This window comes from Hakea prostrata, chromosome 1 (genome assembly GCF_041222555.1).
Source record: "Hakea prostrata isolate BN-2017 chromosome 1, UWA_Hpros_2, whole genome shotgun sequence".
Classification (NCBI taxonomy): Eukaryota; Viridiplantae; Streptophyta; class Magnoliopsida; order Proteales; family Proteaceae; genus Hakea; species Hakea prostrata.
Window position 1 is genome coordinate 71,308,038 of NC_142600.1, and position 17,540 is coordinate 71,325,577.

The 17,540-nt window shown below is 38.4% G+C and overlaps 2 protein-coding genes across 2 annotated transcripts; both read left to right on the forward strand.

Moving 5' to 3' along the window:
- The first annotated feature begins 4,348 nt into the window (after positions 1 to 4,348).
- LOC149029753 (ethylene-responsive transcription factor ERF061-like) lies at positions 4,349 to 5,816 on the forward strand. Its single transcript, XM_089151391.1, is given in 2 exon segments — positions 4,349 to 5,322; positions 5,324 to 5,816. Coding segments are annotated over 2 exon segments (945 nt in total). The 5' UTR covers positions 4,349 to 4,486; the 3' UTR covers positions 5,433 to 5,816.
- Positions 5,817 to 9,072: 3,256 nt separating this feature from the next.
- Positions 9,073 to 17,031, forward strand: LOC149029754 (DEAD-box ATP-dependent RNA helicase 31-like). The gene is made up of 10 exons (XM_089142094.1): positions 9,073 to 10,650; positions 11,357 to 11,463; positions 12,709 to 12,764; positions 12,874 to 13,098; positions 13,778 to 13,984; positions 14,069 to 14,155; positions 14,255 to 14,350; positions 14,824 to 15,039; positions 15,463 to 15,645; positions 16,230 to 17,031. Exons 1-10 carry the CDS (start codon positions 9,317 to 9,319, stop codon positions 16,455 to 16,457), a joined length of 2,739 nt encoding a protein of 912 aa, XP_088998220.1. The 5' UTR covers positions 9,073 to 9,316; the 3' UTR covers positions 16,458 to 17,031.
- Positions 17,032 to 17,540: the final 509 nt, after the last annotated feature.

The window sequence follows — 17,540 nt, forward strand, 5'->3', positions numbered from 1 at the left end:
GTTAACTAGGGTACCTAACAGATGCGCTCTCGCCTATACAGAACGGCCTATTTAGTGCGCTCTTACATTGGTGTAGAACCCTATAGAACCCACATTCCACAACCACCCACCTCCCAACCCGATTGCCCGAAAGAGAAGCTGACGAGGACGTCTCAGACACTTCCAAAATGTTTCTTTCCCATTATTTGAAATCTGACCTGTGAAGAATTGAATTCGATCAAAATTTGTGGTGAAAGGTTTCTGCAATTAGTACAGATTCGTTGGTGCCTCTTTTTTTTTTTTTTTCTTTCCTCCCCTGCCGTTGACTTCTTCGTCTTCATCCTTACTGGAGTTTCAAGCTTTCACCTCACACCGACTTTGGCTTTCGGTCCCTGATCACAAGCCCAAGTTTTCATTTTAAATCTATGTTAGCGGCAAGAAGGGTGGGAGAGGAATTTGCTTCTCTGGGTGCTAATGCGCGCGTTATAATTCTCAAAACATGAATGAAAAATGCAATGCCCAAAACATGTTCGATCTAATGCCCAGGTAAAAGTAACAACTAATACTATGACATCTCTTCCTCTTGACACTTCGCCAAGAGTCCTGATGAATTTTGGTTTGCATTGCATCTCTACAAAATCATGTGCAAGGAAGACATGAGAGAGTGAAATTTCCATCATGAAGTCAGAGAACTGGCGAATTCAAGAACATATGAAATGGATGTATGAAATGACAGGAGCGTTATTGACTTTGGATTCATGGAGGAAAAGTTGGGTAAAGCTTCACATGTAATGCAGAATGGAAAGAGTCAAAAGACAGTACTTTATGTTTATGTAATTAATTGCAAAGGTTTCACTGGTGGGGCAGAGAAAATAGAGGTTGTCGGCATTGGTGCTTCAGCTGGGTCGGCCTACATCCACGGGTACAGGTCGTCCTTGAACTCGTCTTTGTCTTCCTGGACTCACCGTCGATGTCCCTATCGTTCTTTTTTTTCTGCATTAATGCTTACATGTGCCCTACCCTCCTGCTGCTATTGATGTGATTCTTAACTTTATACTTGCTAAAAGTCTACTCCTGCATTTATTCTTAGATAGAATTGGTGGTTGATTGGTATGCTCGTAGAAGCTGACACCCTTCTTGTGCTGTTCTCACTGGTTCTACCTTTCTTTCATAGCTAATGCTGTCAGTGCCATGTAGCTCAGTTTCATTTAGCTTCACTACATCGGCTGTGTCCTATCCTGAGTCGAGATTCTCAATCCTGATGGGTAGTAGAGTTATGTGCTTCTTTCATGCTTCTCCATCATGCAATAAGGATAGAATCCACCTCTAAGTACTGACAAAATGAATCAGAGATAGGACCCCAGTGAGACTCACGTGAGCCCCCACCCTTTATTTTGTGACAAGGAAGCGTGAGGAGAATGTATACCTCTCCGCCTTGACGGGAGGTGATCCAGACTCTGTCCTATCCTGCTTATTGTAGATAACCAATTGAACTCAGTTGAACATTATACCAATTAGATGGGTTTGTGCATGACACCTACATCTTGCATGCTTCCTCAATAATTTTACTAGTTCTATTTAGGTATCTTTCTATTGACACTAGCAGAATGCAAATTAAGTGGAGCATGACAATATATCCCCCAAATTGAGTTGAGTTGTTGATGGATGATGAGAGAAATCTACCTTGAAAAAAAAAATCCTACAGTAGGGTGCGATTGTTATACCTTCGAAGATGAATTCACTGTGTTGTTTTAGTGTTCTTTGTCTAAATGTTAAGAAGTAGATTCTCCTATGCAAACTTAAAAGGGTCCCTACAAATAAATGCAGGTTTTATCAAAGAAACATTTTAGCATGACAACTCAAATCACTAATCTATCTTATTTGCCCCCCTTTTGCTAGCTAATTGATTGATAGTCAAAGGATCATTTATATTAGCTAACTAATTGATTGATTCTACACCTTCTTAATTGCTTGAAGGTGTGGATTATCATGACACATTTGCCCTTGCGGCGAAACTTGTAACTATAGGTGTCATTGCTCTTGCTACAGGACGTGGTTGGCCTTTACACCAAATGGATGTTCACAATGCACTCTTCCAAGGAGATCTTGATGAGGAGGTTTACATGGTTCCCCCACTAGGTTATTGTCAAAAGGGGGAGAACCTAGTGTGTTGCCTACATTAGTCTTTATATGGACTCAACCAAGCCTCTAGACAATGGTTTACTAAGATTTTCATTATATTACACGAATTTGGATTCTCTCACTCCCAAGCGGATCAATCTTTGTTCACACTACGACATTGAGAGGATATTGTGCATGTTTTCTTATATGTGGATAACATTGTCATCACTGGTTCTAACAATAATTTGATTCAATCTGTCCAAGCCATGCTTCACCAACGTTTTAACATTGAGGACCTTGGTACACTCAACTATTTTTTGGGTATTGAAGTAACCCATTTTACCAAGGGACTTTATCTTTGTCAACGAAAATATGTCCTATTTATCTTATCTGATTGTGGATTTACTAGCTCTCGTCCCGCCAATACACCAATGGAGCAAAATCTTAGATTGACTGATTCAGTGAGTGATATTCTTGTTGATCCTAGCACTTATAGACGTTTGGTTGGTCAGTTGATCTACCTAACTATTACTCGGCCTAACATTGTGTATGCGGTGAATATTCTTAGTCAATTTATGCACTAGCCACATTAGCCTCATTTAAATGTTGTTCATTGACTTCTACGTTATCTTAAAGCTACCCTTGATCAAGGCTTGTTTTTTCCTGCTAATTCGACACTTCACCTTCAAGCATATTGTGATTCAGATTGGGCCACCTGACCAATGACGTATTGATTTGCAACTGCTATTGTATCTTCCTTGGATCTAGTCTTATTTTGTGGAAGATAAAAAAACAACATACCATTCTTCAGCTAAGGTTGAATATCAGACAATGGTCGTTGCCACGTGTGAACTTAATTGGTTATTTTACTTATTACGTGACATTGGATTGCCTGATCGCCATCCGATTCATTTGCATTGTGACAATCAAGCAGCTCTCCACATTGCTGCAAACATTGTCTTCCATGTGTGTACAAAGCACATTGAGATCAACTGCTATATTGTAAGAGAGAAGCTTCAACAAGTTCGTATTCAGCCGGTCAAAATTGCCACTACTCAACAAATCTCTGATGTTTTCACTAAATCACTTGGGCATGAACACTTTGATCAATTTATTTTCAAGTTCGGTGTTTGAAATCTCCACACTACAACTTGAGGGGGAGTCTTAGCATGACAACTCAAGTTACTAATTTACCTTATTTGCCCCTCCAATTTGCTACTAACTGATTGAAACTAAAAAATAATCTACATTATTTGCTCCCTTCAATCTACTAGCTAATTGATTGATAAACAAAAACCATTTATATTAGCTAGCTAATTGATTAATAATATACTTTCTTAATTGCTTGTAAATACCATCTTTGTACATTTTATTTTAGGTAAATAATATATATATATATATATCTTGAAGTATCGCGGGTGCTAATTTACAAAATCTTTTTTGGTTTGCGTGCCAATTTACAATCCAATATGCAAGTTTAAGAAACCACGTAGCAGAGTTTGACCTTTAGGGTCTTACATATTAAATTTAAAAAGTAGCCTTTTGTCTTCACGTTATATTTTTTCTGGGTAGAATCTTCACGTTATAGTCGGCGTTATACTAAGTCAATTGTCATAGTGGAGGGGGACCACACGGAGAGGATCAAGTGAAATGATAACTAAAACATCAGGTTATTGAAATTTTGAATGGCTGAAAACATCTCTATTATTATTTGTGGGATTTTGTTTTTACTTTTTAATGTTGACCATTTCTTTCTTTAGTTAATACGATATGATAGAATTAATTGTCCATATCTACAACTGAAAAATATATATTTGTATCCAAATCATTTCAGGTATAGTCAATGATACTTTTTATTAGCCATTAATACCCCAAGTTATCTCTGGTGTTTATCGACTTTGTAAAATGTTCCTCATCAGTTTTTGTTGAATTTTCAACTATAAAATGGACTAATTTGGAAACTGTGGTTTTTTTTTGGTGTGTGTGAAAGAAAGAAAAGAGAAAACGGGAATTCAGTATTCCTGTAACCAGACTGTGAAACCGAAGGCAAATGGGAACTGTTCTTCGCATGTTACTGAGGGAGGAAAACAGTGCCTTGTGAGCTATAACTATAAATATATTAGCCATGGATGTCAAACCTAGATTCAGTGGTGAAGCCTCATTCCTTATTTTCTCTTCCACCTTCATCGTTTCATTTCTCTTTCAAATCTCATATCTGGGTTCTTGAGATTGTTTAGATTTCCAAATTCAGTCCTTCTTTTTTCATTCCATCGTGTAATTCTGTGAAATTATTTTTGTTCTAGTCTTCATTAGCAGAACAAGGGAGTGATTTTTTTAGTTCTCTCAGTTTCTGCACATTTTCTTCCGCTGTCTCTTTATTCGTAAAATGGAAACAAACACAGATGCAGGAGCTCCACTGTCATTCGAGATTGGTACTGACATCTGCTCATCTCTGTCTGAACTCTTACTCTCAGGCGGAACAAACCCATTAGATTCAATCTTCTCAAAATTCCCAGTTTCAAACCCTGTAACCAGTGAAACACACGAACCATTGGGTTCCTCTGTCTATCTTCGCCAGAAGGAGGTACTGCAAAAGTTCAGCAACGAAAGCAGGTCCACTGAAGCATCTCGTCGAACAGCATTGACCTTCCCGTTTCCTGATTACAGGATTCAAAATTGCTCAATTACAGGTACTGGGCGATCTTCATATAGGAAGAAGCTTTACAGAGGAGTGAGGCAAAGGCACTGGGGCAAATGGGTTGCAGAGATTAGACTCCCACAGAACAGGAAGAGGATCTGGTTGGGAACACACGACACTGCCGAAGCAGCTGCATATGCTTACGACCGCGCTGCGTATAAACTACGTGGTGAGTACGCTCGCCTGAATTTTCCTAACCTCAGACACGATGGGGTTAAGTTTGGATTTCCAGATTCTGCTCAGCTAAGTGCTTTGAGGTCTTCTGTTGATGCCAAAATTCAGTCCATCTATCAGAAACTAAGGAAAAAGAAATCCAGTAATGAAAGAAGCAATTTTGATGAAGGTGGTGGGAGTGATAGTGGTGAAGCGAGTAAGAAAGAAGGAAAGGTAAAGTCCTCGTCTTCGCCATTTTCGTCCTCTTCATACGTTCCTGGTGAGAAATGGTGTGATGAAATGTTCTCACCTTCTAATTCTGAAGAGGATGTTTTAAGGAGTGTCAAGTCATCACCTTCTGCTTTCAATGAAGCCTCCAGTGATTGCAGAGGAGAAGGGCTTGGAATTTAATGGTGATTGTTCTCTGTCGAGGTTGCCATCTTATGATCCAGAATTGATCTGGGAAGTTCTAGCTACTTAATAGTGAATAATACACTGGTTTTGAAGGATGGAGTCGCTTAAGAAGGTGAGGGATGATGTCTTTTTATTTTCTACCTTTACTAATACAAAAGATTAGTTTCTTTGGTCTCAACTCTCAAGAACATGAACCAGAGAGAGTAGAGTTTTTTTTGGGTAAGAGAAAGAGTAGAGTTTCCAATGTAGATCCTACTGTACTGTACCCTGTATTTCACACTTTTTCTATTGTAAAAACATTGTATTTTTATTTGCGGTCTATAGCCGAAGAATGTTTCGGTTTTCAGTACAGATGTTACTTTAATGGTTGGAGAAAATTCTTCGTAACAGAGTTGGGATCCTCTACCAGTCATTGAAGGATTAAGTACATTAGGTATGCTTATTCTGTTAAATTGTTACCAACCATTAATATGATATGGATAAAATTGTGTTGAACTATGTTTGTGAAATTTTAAAATAACCGCAAGCGCACGTTATCGTGTAGCTAGTGGGTCGATCTCAAGGAGATATACCACTTAGAATTCAACTTCTTAATAGTAATGTCATAGTGGAATGATTCTATTTTTGTTAACTAATTAACTAAACTAAACGATCCTAATCTATACATCTAATGCAATCGAATTGAAACGAAAAATAAATTAAACACAATCAATTCATAAATAAAAGACAAAGAAAAAAAAAAATGTGAACAATAAAAATAAAAAGGAAAAAAAAGTAAAACCAGTTAGTATTTTAAAGCAGTCAGAGAAATTTAGTTCATAGCTAAAATGCAGATGCAACACCACCCGTCACGTGAAAGCGAGGCACGCCTGTAGGCTTGCTCTGGTTATGTGGACCGAGATGATGAATGAATAGGCAGAAAGTAAATAACAAAGCAATAAACAAAACAATAAAATGAAAAGGAAGCCTTAACCAAAGAGAGGCACGACTGTAGGCATCTCTGATCAAGGATCCAGGGGAAGGGAGAACAATAAATAATGCTGAAAGTAAATCCTAAATTAAGAATATGGAGGGGTAGATAGAAGCGGGAATGGAGGGAAGAGAGAAGATTAATAAAGAAGGTTACTTACTTGTGAATTGAACAAATGATTCGAATCTCAACCAACCCTAACAACCAGATATAGATCTAGAATGATCTAAATCTGCAATTGCTAGACCCAGAGAAAAACAAATCTAAAAACTTGAAACTTGAAACTTGAACTAAATTGCATTACATATAAATTAAACCTAAACATTGAATCTAAAAATTTAAATCTCACAAATGCAAGCAAATAAAACTAAAGAAAGCTAAATAAACTGAAGAGAGAAGAAAGAATGCTTCTACTGAGCTCTTGAACACCTGCTCTTTTGATGGAGTATGCTCTCCTTTTATAGAGTTTACATGATATATGAAGCACGGCTGAATTTGAATAAGGGTTTCTATCTGACTTAGCCAATTAGGGTTTTGATGTACTAATCGCGCCGACTTAGAGAGATCAGATGCATAATTCCACCATTGGATATGAGGTTTAAGTAGTCGTGAAGCTCTCCTCCAAAAATCAGCACGATCGGACATCGGATGACCGTTCAATGAAGGGTTTGATCGAAACTGGACAGAGGCATTCAGAAACGGGATTTTTCCTCTTTTTCTTTCTGAATATAATTCGTTTTCCTCATTTTCTTTATTTAATTAAATCCAAGATAGGAGATAAAATATTGAGGTATGCAAGGACTCTTTTCCATTTGGACTCTCTCAATAATATCTCTGTAGATTTGATTTAAAATCGCAGCCGTAGATCAAATTTGCCTTATTTATCTCTTCAATATTTCGGAGTTGGCCCATAATCACACATCTCTAGCCCATCATGCTCCAGATCAGGCCCATTTTCGCATTTGAGAATTTGAATGGACTTCTTTACGTGTAAAATAGCATGATTCAAGCCTAAAACTCCAAATATTTGCTTAAATCTTGAAAAGTCCTAAAATCTGCAAAAACAACATAAAACCCAAAGTAACTCCACTCTAAGTGTATAAAATGTATGTTTTATGCCCTAAGATTTCACACATAAATGTGCTCATCAAACTATATTGTGTTTGTATTAAACATAAAGGAGAGAGAATGCTATTTGGGCATAATACTTTGTCATGGTAGTGTCTAATGTGATGATCGTTACAACTCTAGGGTTTTTTTTTGGCTTTTCTATTAGGGTGCAATAGTCATTTCTCATCTCATAATGTTAAAGCATATGAACAAGACACAACATGAGAAATATATTGTCAATTCAAGGTTGGTAGAGTGGTAAGATCCATACTTTTAGTGGAGAGATCATGGGTTTGACCCTTGCAAGTCTGTAATTTGCAATGGCTCCTTTTATTCTTGTACATAAAAAGTGTAAGTACATGTTTTTAAAAAGTTGACTCACTTGACAATACTGTTTAATCTTTCTTTTTTTTTCCTGTTTGTTACAAGGATATTTAGGTAATCTCAAAATAATTCAGAGGATAGTCGAGATGATATTTTTATTTTTCAAAGATTATAAATGGACTCTCAATGTTGTAAAACCTCTGTCTTGTACTTGGGGTGTTAGAACTTAAAACGATCTTTTTTAATTCTATATGATTTAAAGTTTTATTTTTCGGTTGATTGAAAACAAAACAAATTAACAATTACAGATGTTCAAACTAGTGAGATACATCCAATCAGTAGTATGTGCAATGATGAGAGTGTTTTGACATACATTGTTAAGCCAATATTGTATTGTGTCACATTTAAAAGGTTTAAAATTGATATCTCCTAAGAGTGCTCGCAATTGTACAAGTTTAGTTGCCGCAGTTGAATCCAGATCATCACCCCCGACGGGGAGCACCTCCCCGTCGGGTTTTCCACCACAAAAAAGGTGGGGCCCACCAGTGAAAATATGAAAAAAAAAAAAAAAAGAAGAAAAAAAACCCTTCCATCACCACTCGCAGATCCGGACTCGCCGCAGTTATGGGGTCATCTTGTTTTGACTATTGGTATCCAGTTCTCTAGTTGTTAGCAGTTGTGACATGTATTTCCTTTGTTTGTGCTGTCCTCATACCCTTTAATAAACCGGCAATGATTCCTTTGGTTGCATCCTCCTCAAGGTTGAAGATTGCGACCGCCCCTTCCAAGTGCATATTTGTTGATTAGGCCCCAACCACACCCAGTGTGGTTTGTTGTGGGTGAAAAGAATCCTACACGCATAAGAATTATTTCATGTTCTCAAGTTTTTTGTTATCCTGTATATACAATCCAAAATGAGTATGATGTTTATAGTCCAGATTAAAGATATCATTGGTACTGCGAGGACAAAGATTTAAAATTTGCATCTATTTATTAATATTGTTAAGGACTAACATAGGATTAGAGATTGCATTTTTTATGAGGACAACTTTGTTCCTAATCTTCCAAATGTTATAGGAAGTTATTAACCAAATGAACATAAATGAGTTTAACAAATGCTTATAAGTTGTCAATGCAGAGTTGGAAGAGTGGTAAGATCTATACTTTCTCAGTGGAGAGGTCATGGGTTCGATCTTTACGGATCACAAAGCTCCTTCTAAGGATGTAATCAATGTGCGTGAAAGTTGGCCTGGATGGACCTCAGTACCAAGTTTAGCAAATAAGGAAAAGACATAAAAACCAGTTTTGAAGTGGAGAGCTGATAAAACCTCGCTAAAACCCTAGCTGAGGTGACTTCCTCTTATCTTCTCCTGCGGCCTTCGTTCTCTCTTGTTACGAAGACTAGACGATAATCCACAGCCCCTACAAGTCTTATTGGTGATTTCGGTTCCTTTGTTCGATTATTGAACCTGAGAGCTATACATTACCGCTCCACCATTTCTCTGTTGTTGATGCTAAATTTATCACTGAACTAGGTTTTATTTACTATGCCTGGTCAAATTCTTCGCCTTCGCCTGCTCAACGTTACTGTCTCCTCTCGTGGGTTATCCTCCGTGAGACTCGACAGTTCAAGCTTCCAGTCGTGTCACGGAATCTCGATTCTCAGTCGAGCTTTTCCTTTCAAATTGAAATACGAAATGCAGAGTGACCAGTTCAAAAACCGTAGGTTTTCAACTCGCTCGTTTGGTCCTCGAAATGGTGGGAGTTCTTCTGTTCGTCGGTCATCGGATTTCTCGCATAGTCGAGGCTCGGAGAGAGGGGAATTTCGAGCTGGGAATTTTGGCGGGAGAGGTTGGCAGGCAAAGAGTCTTGTCGAGGATGAAGCCGAGCTCAGTGATTGGATCGGTGAAATAAAGACTGATTCTATTCGTTTTCGGGTGAGCAGCGAGAGTGATGGTGATTCAGGTATGGATAGGAACAGAGGTAGAGGTAGGGATAATGGCAGAGATACGAGTAGGGGTAGGAATTCATTTTCCTCTACAAGAGGTGGAAGAGGTGGAAGAGGCGGAGTTATGTCTTCAAGGTTTTCGGATGATTTCGCCGCTAGAAATCGTAGCAGCGAGAGTGATGATGATTCAGATATGGATAGGAACAAGGGTAGAGGTAGGGATAATGGCAGAGATATGAGTAGGGGTAGGAATTCATTTTCCTCTACAAGAGGTGGAAGAGGTGGAAGAGGTGGAGTTATGTCTTCTAGGTTTTCAGATGATTTCGCCACTAGAAATCGCAGCAGCTCCTCTAAGAGAATAAGTAATAGTGAAACAGAGGAGGAGGAAAGAGACGAGCGTTGGTCCTCGACGAAGAACCAGAGAGGCGGGAGAGGTGGAGTTACGTCTTCAAGGACCCGGAGAAACAATGTTTCGGATGGGTTCTCTGCAAGGAACGGGAGCAGTTCCCGTAGCGGGACTGGGTCGCATTTCCAGAGACGAGTTAGGAGTGATACTGGGGAAGACAGCAGTGAAGAATTTTCTCCAAGTATGAGGGGGCGTGAATTTCGAGGTGCAGTTTCTTCTCAAGCTAAAAGAGGTGCATGGGACTCTAATTTCAATTCTGGAAAGGAACGCAAGGATGCAAACTTGAACTCTGGGGGAAGAGCTTCAAAGCGACCTGTTAAAATTTCAGAGGATGAAGACGACGAAGATACTGAGGATTTGAGACATAGTATTGGAGATTTGCTAAGTGGAGAAGATAGCGAGGAAGAGGAAGATGATGATGATATTGCAAATTCACTACCTGGACCAGCCGAAGAAGTCAACCTGCAGCCAGTGCCTCGGAGCACCACCGGAGCCTCAGCCACCGACTCTCACCTGAGTCAGACTAGGTGAGTCGTCAATGCCACACATTCTTGACTACCATACTGTACATTCAAGTTTATTTGCAGACTCTTGATATTGTCCTCTGAGTTTAGATGCTATGTGTGTCAGCATTGGATATGCAAATACATGAACCTTTTATTTGCTTCAGCCAGATGCCACCAACAACAGGAAATACAGTCATTCTACCATCAGAGTTCCTCATATCAAATACTACCTGTGTACTGCAGTATATGGCCTTAATTGTTCAACTTCTCATATTCCTAGGGTCATAAAAAAATTGTGGCCTAATGGCCCTAATTATTCGTCTTCTCTTGTTCCTAGGTTCACAAGAAACTATGGACTAAGAGAGTTTTCACACACATTGGTTGGGTTTAGTTAATCTGTTTAGGTCAATATTGGATATAAAACATAAGACAACATTTGATGTAAAAGATGACTGCCAGGATCTTTAGACTTGGCTGAGAATCCATATTGTCGTCGCTCTGTTTATGCTTTATAGAAGAGCAAAAGGATAATGTGTTCCATCTGCACCTCATATTCTTCACTTTAAATAGAGAACATTTAACACTCCTCAGAGTTAGAATTATAGTTTGGATAACTAAGATTTAAGTTCTAACAACACGTGGAAAACTCATGATTTGCTTTCTGCTTTCTTAGCTTGGGCTTTCTTATATTGTTAGCTAAATATTGACTTATTTTGTGTCTCTGTAGATTTGATCAGTGTTCCCTTTCCCCCATGTCATTAAAAGGAATAAAGGATGCAGGATATGAGCGAATGACCATGGTGCAGGAGGCAACTCTCCCTGTCATTCTGAAAGGTTGATTTCTTTAAGCATGTTTCATAACAGTAAAAGGAGTAATAGTTGTTAATTAGTTTTTGGCTGATGGACTGTAGAGATTTACTACTGAATTATGATTATTCACAACCCTTGAATTGTAATTCAATGCACTAACAGTTAGAAAAATTAAAGTTTGGTTTGTGGTTCATTGCTTCATGTTACAAAATTTAATGTTTGGTGTTAGGTGGTGTGTAGATTGTTTATGTACAAAGAGGTTTATAGCCAAAAATCCGGCAAATTATATAATTTTTTATTGGAGAAATTACTTTGGTGGTAGATGCTGAAACTAGAACTAAGACGGATGCTTCAGGACGTGAACTTGTTATGAATGTCGGATTAAGACTGTGTAGTAGGTGGCAAGGTATACAAGAAGAGGCATTGTAGTTCTTGCTTGGAATGTCCATGAAAAGGTAGATGTTGAGGATGATATTGTCCATAAAGTTATGTATATGTATTGAAGATGGGATGTAATTCAAGTTCTGGTTTGTTATGTGACCCAGTGACATATGTGTTGAGCTTAAGAGAATTTCTTGCTGGGGTTATAGTGTTGTGGAGTATTTTGTAGTACTATACCATCACTAAAACCCCTCTTAAGAGGTATTACTCTGCCCTTTTTATTTACTGGCAAAATGTAATTCTAATATTCACAGCATGAGTAGAAAGGTGATACGGAACCCCCCCCCCCCACACAAATATATATATATATATATATATATATATATATTTGGGGGGGGGGGGGGGGGGTTCGTTCTCCTGTCATTTTGGGTTGGTGGTAGTCATTAAATTTTAGATCTATGGTTGAATTGTGCATGGTTTATGAATTTGGTGGGATAACGGTGGAGGGATTACTCCAGAAGTAACGCTGCCTGGGTAGCTTCAAATATTGATGTTACTAAGAGATATCCACGTGTTTTTATGAGCATAAAGTTAAATATTTTCCTGTCTTCTATCTATATATATGTTGGATGCCATTGTGTTCCATTATATGAAAATATCTTAGAGCTGCACAGTAGGCCATATTTGGCTTCTTTTTTTGAGGGTTTTTATTTTTATTTTGAGGGGTTTGGTCGCCTTAATTTCATTAGGCTAGCTAGTCACAATTCTCTACAAGTATACTATTTCTTTTCTGCTTAACACATGCAGCTTGTTTAATGCCACCGTATCACTTATAGTCAGTAGTCTAGATTGATGATGGTGTTCACTGTTATCAATTTTGTATTCCAGGTAAAGATGTTCTGGCCAAGGCAAAGACAGGCACTGGCAAAACTGTAGCCTTTCTGGTAAAGCAAATTTTGAGCTTCAAAGACACATGTTGGGATGTTAAATTAACAGTTTGTTGTCTAGTTGGCCAGAAGTTTCCTGATGCTTATGGTGAATTCTTGGTTTCAGCTTCCTGCAATCGAAGAAGTTGTAAAATCACATGCTGTTGGTGATGATCAAAAGAGACCCCCAATCCTTGTGCTTGTTATATGCCCAACTCGAGAGCTTGCAAATCAAGCTGCCGCAGAAGCTAAGACCCTGTTGAAGTATCATCCTTCTATTGGTGCACAGGTTGTAATTGGTGGGACCAGGCTAGCTCTAGAACAGAAACGCATGCAAGCAAACCCTTGTCAGGTGAGCTACCATTGTGTTCAAACGAAAGTTAACATCCACTTACTCACCAAATTCAACATCCATGCGGTCAGTCTCCATCCCACCTTGGAGCCCTTTAAATCTTATAAGAAACCAAGTCCATGAAAAGGCTGACCAGAGTTATTGATCCTGACCATCCAAGGTTTTGCTTAGTTGACAGTCACCTAAGAAAGATTGCTCCTCAAGACAAGGTCAGATAATTAGACTAGTAAGACTATTTAGTGATTCCATTCTTTCTGCCTTCTCTTTTGGCAGAATGCGTCTGATCCTAAGCTGTATTTCTTCAAATATGCCACATCTGACGACGAATTTTGATTGTAATATTCTATCTTTGGGATGGGCTGAACCACTCAGTGCCAGTCATCATTTGGTTGAGTTGTCCTGTTAACTCAGTCTATTTAGGTTTGCCTTGACTCAGTGGATTGGAAAAATCAGGTGATCTACTTGGAATATCATCCTAGTTAACCCAAGGCAAGGGTTGATAGAAAATGTAAAATATCAACATGGTTCTTCCATTGCCAAAGTTGAGTCCTTCCACCAGAAACTGATATGACTCCTCTCTTATAATTCTGTTACTCTCTTTTTATCCTTGCCAAAGTGAGATTATGATCTATGATGTGTAACCTTACTATGTTGGTTTTCACATTCATGACACCCTCAGATTCTCGTAGCCACTCCTGGAAGGTTAAAAGATCATCTTGAGAACACTGCTGGCTTTGCAACTCGTCTTATGGGAGTGAAAGTACTGATCCTAGATGAAGCTGATCACCTATTGGATATGGGATTCCGGAAAGACATTGAGAGAATCATTGGTGCTGTTCCAAAACAACGACAAACACTTCTATTTTCAGCTACTGTCCCACAAGAGGTCCCTTTCCCTCCTTGCCACATATTCCAAAACATCTTGTAGTTTTATTGTAAGTTCTTTATGTGCTGTCTGATGCATATCCAGGTCCGTCAAATCTGCCATATTGCATTGAAAAGAGACCATGAGTTTATTAACACAGTTGAGGAGGGTAGTGCAGAGACACACTCTCAGGTGGGCCATTCTTTCATGTTTTGTCTACTATTTCCACTTCTGCGACAATCTTTAAAACTTAACTAACATCACGGATGTTTAACTTTGGTATTCTTTCAGGTCAGACAAATGCGTCTAATTGCTTCCCTAGACAAACAGTTTTCTCTACTGTATCTTCTTCTCAAAGAGCATATTTCTGAGGATGTTGAGTATAAGGTATGATCCAGTTTCAAATACTGTTCTCTGGAATGTTGAATAGGGTATTTGGGCGAGTTAAAAAGCACAAAATTGGTTGATTTTTCAATAAACAATGGTTTGTTTTAAATCTGTTCATAACAAATTAACGATATGTGAATATTCTTCTCCTGGAGCTAAACTAATCCTAGGTCAGTATCGTATGTCATCTGACTATCTAGTCTCTACAAGGTTAAAACTTTTGGTTGTCATCATGTCGAAATCAAAATGGTACTGAAATGACCAAAATGATTAATGTATACGACTGAAATGTTGTCCATTTCGGTGAAAAAATCGAGACACTGAAGACCCCTCAATTCGTATCCCGCTAGTGTTGAAACTGAGATATTTCTTCTGAAATTTAGTATTTCAACCTAAAATTTGAACCATGGTTCTCTGTATGGTGGTTCTTCCAAGAATATGTTATCTATACCTGATTCGCACTGAAATTGCAGGTTCTAGTGTTTTGCACGACAGCAATGGTCACCAGACTTGTTGCCAATCTTCTTACTGAATTGAACTTGAATGTACGGGAAATCCATTCAAGAAAGCCACAGAGTTATAGAACCAGGATTTCTGATGAATTCCGGAAGTCAAATGGTCTCATTCTTGTGACTTCAGATGTATCTGCACGTGGAGTTGATTATCCAGATGTTACACTTGTTGTACAGGTACTTGCTGTTATCTCTTTGACTGCAAAGTTGGAAAATCTTTATTAAGTAGTTTAGTCTATTCTGGAATTTTATGCTGTTAAAATGTAGCCAATGCTTAAATGTAGTGGATAAACATATTCAATTGACTAATCAGGGGAAGATAGTAATATAGGTCTACAGCCCTTTGGTTTGACTAAAAGGTAGCGAATGACCTTGCACCTAAAGTTCATCGTCCTCTACTCTAGCACCTTCTACTTGGCTGGAGGATCCCTCACAACTTTTGTGGATAATTTCCTCAAATTGGTGATCAATTAAATGTTTAATCATTATAAAATTTACTTAAGAGTGTGATGTGTTTTTCTGTAAGTCCGTTTGTTAATATTGATTACTTACATTGTTTCTTTCTGTATCTTCCACTTTAACCGTTGGTTGTAATTGCAGCTCGGCGTGCCATCTGATAGAGAACAGTATATTCATCGACTTGGTAGAACTGGTCGCAGAGGAAAAGAAGGGAAGGGTATATTGTTGCTGGCACCATGGGAGGACTTCTTCTTATCTAGTGTCAAGGATTTGCCAATAGAAAAGGCCTCAGCACCCTCAATTGACCCAGATACAATAAAGAGAGTAAGTGATTCCAGAGCCATATTTCGCCTCAACTATTTTCCCTCACTTCCAAATCATCAAATGTTGTAGACTTCTTGAGTGGCTGGGGGTGATATGAGTGTTTTTCCACTTAACTCTGACAAGCTGGAAATGATTAGGTATGAGTTCTCTGTAGGTGATTTGCTTACTAGAAAACCAGAGATAAAATCTTAGGATGATGGTCTGCCTTATCATGTCAGAGGACTAGTTGCCTTACGCTATGGGTCGCTATTATGTTTAGTGTAAGCATCCATTCTGAAACCAACATCCTGTAAAAGGAAATCAAGGACCACAATTGGAAGGGTACTTGCAAGTTGCAAGATCACCTGGACAAGCAAGGTGAACATATAATCATTGCCTGGTGAGGTTACTGTATTCATTCAACTGCTAAGAGGAAAATTAGTGATTCCTAACATGTAAACTTAGACAATTGGTCAAATCCACTAAACGGTAGAAATGCGCACAATATGGTGACTTTGCCGAGTCGAGCAACTGTCAAAACTGATATTCTTTACTAGATCATGGAACTAAATTTGATTTGTCTGTGTGACTGTTTGTATGAGCAGGTTGAAAGGGCGCTGTCTCAGGTAGAGTTGAAGAACAAAGAAGCAGCATACCAAGCATGGCTTGGCTACTACAATTCTAATAAGACAGTAGGACGGGACAAGTCTCACCTTGTGGAGCTTGCTAATGAATTCAGCAGGAGTATGGGGCTTGACAATCCTCCCGCTATAACAAAAATGGTCCTTGGAAAAATGGGTCTCAAAAATGTCCCTGGTCTTCGCTTAAAGTAGAGCATTAAATTTCACTTGTAATTAGGCAAATGTTGAAATTCTTACAATCTGTTGGTCCCTATTTTTCCTTTGTATGCCACATTTGTCCTAGTTCAATGATATTTTATTTTCACCGCATTGAAGTTTACGCTAGAGTTGGATGAATTTCCATGCCACAATTGTCGTCATTCCCTGGGAGATCACTTTATTTCTACACCTTGTTTTTGGTAGAAAATTTTCGAAACCTAACAATTATATTGTCATTGAAGAGGCTTCGATTACGATTTGTTTAAATCCTCAGAAACTGCGGGTGTTTAGTAATGTTTTTACCATGAGAGACCCGTTTTTGTGTAAAACTATGTTCTCATGTCTCTATGTTGGAACTTGGAATGCTGTTCTTTGTTTTAATGACGATTTGCTTGAAAAATATGTCTTATTAGACTTGCAGTCTGAAAAAACTAATTTCGGAATAAAGACACGAGGCAAGAGAATGGAGTGAACTAATTGGATAGAGTTTTTTGTGACTACCTGAAAAATCTCAGCTATTGATTTTAAGGGAGAATGCTTTAATCCTATAGCCCCTATTTATCTTGGCACTAAAAGGAAAGAAATGGGGTCAACCAAGAAAAATAGAGAGCACCAAAGAGGAAAAGAAGCAGAACACAGAAGAATATTGAACAATTCTCTATTCTCTAACAGTACAAGTAGAGGATCTCGCCTGCTTTACCTGACCTAATTGGACATTGCGAAATTGACATTTTAATCCTTTTTGAACACCCCCAACAGACGTGAACTTTAGGCCAAGATGGACCACTCCATGAGGTTAGACATTAAAAATGCACAAATCGAGAAATAAGGGAAATCTTATCTGACACTAAAACCCAATTAATGGTCTACATAACCTCCCCTTGGAAGATTTGGTTCACGTTTACAGGGCCAGAGACTAAATTCAATAGCCTTTACATTTCTGATTCCTGAAATCCAAATCCGAAAACTCTTTCTATTTCCATCCACTTTCCACACCTTTCCCCCTCTTTTCTTTTTGGAGGGAGTCTTGGGACATCATATAAGAATATGGATGGGAATCAAAATATGCCTAATTAC

Excerpts from the sequence above, each read along its gene's own strand:
- LOC149029754 (XM_089142094.1), top strand. The coding sequence starts at position 9,317 with ATGCCTGGTCAAATTCTTCGCCTTCGCCTGCTCAACGTTACTGTCTCC. Across the intron at positions 10,651-11,356 it reads TCTCACCTGAGTCAGACTAG|ATTTGATCAGTGTTCCCTTT; the intron begins GTGAGTCGTCAA and ends GTGTCTCTGTAG. Across the intron at positions 15,646-16,229 it reads ACCCAGATACAATAAAGAGA|GTTGAAAGGGCGCTGTCTCA; the intron begins GTAAGTGATTCC and ends TTGTATGAGCAG.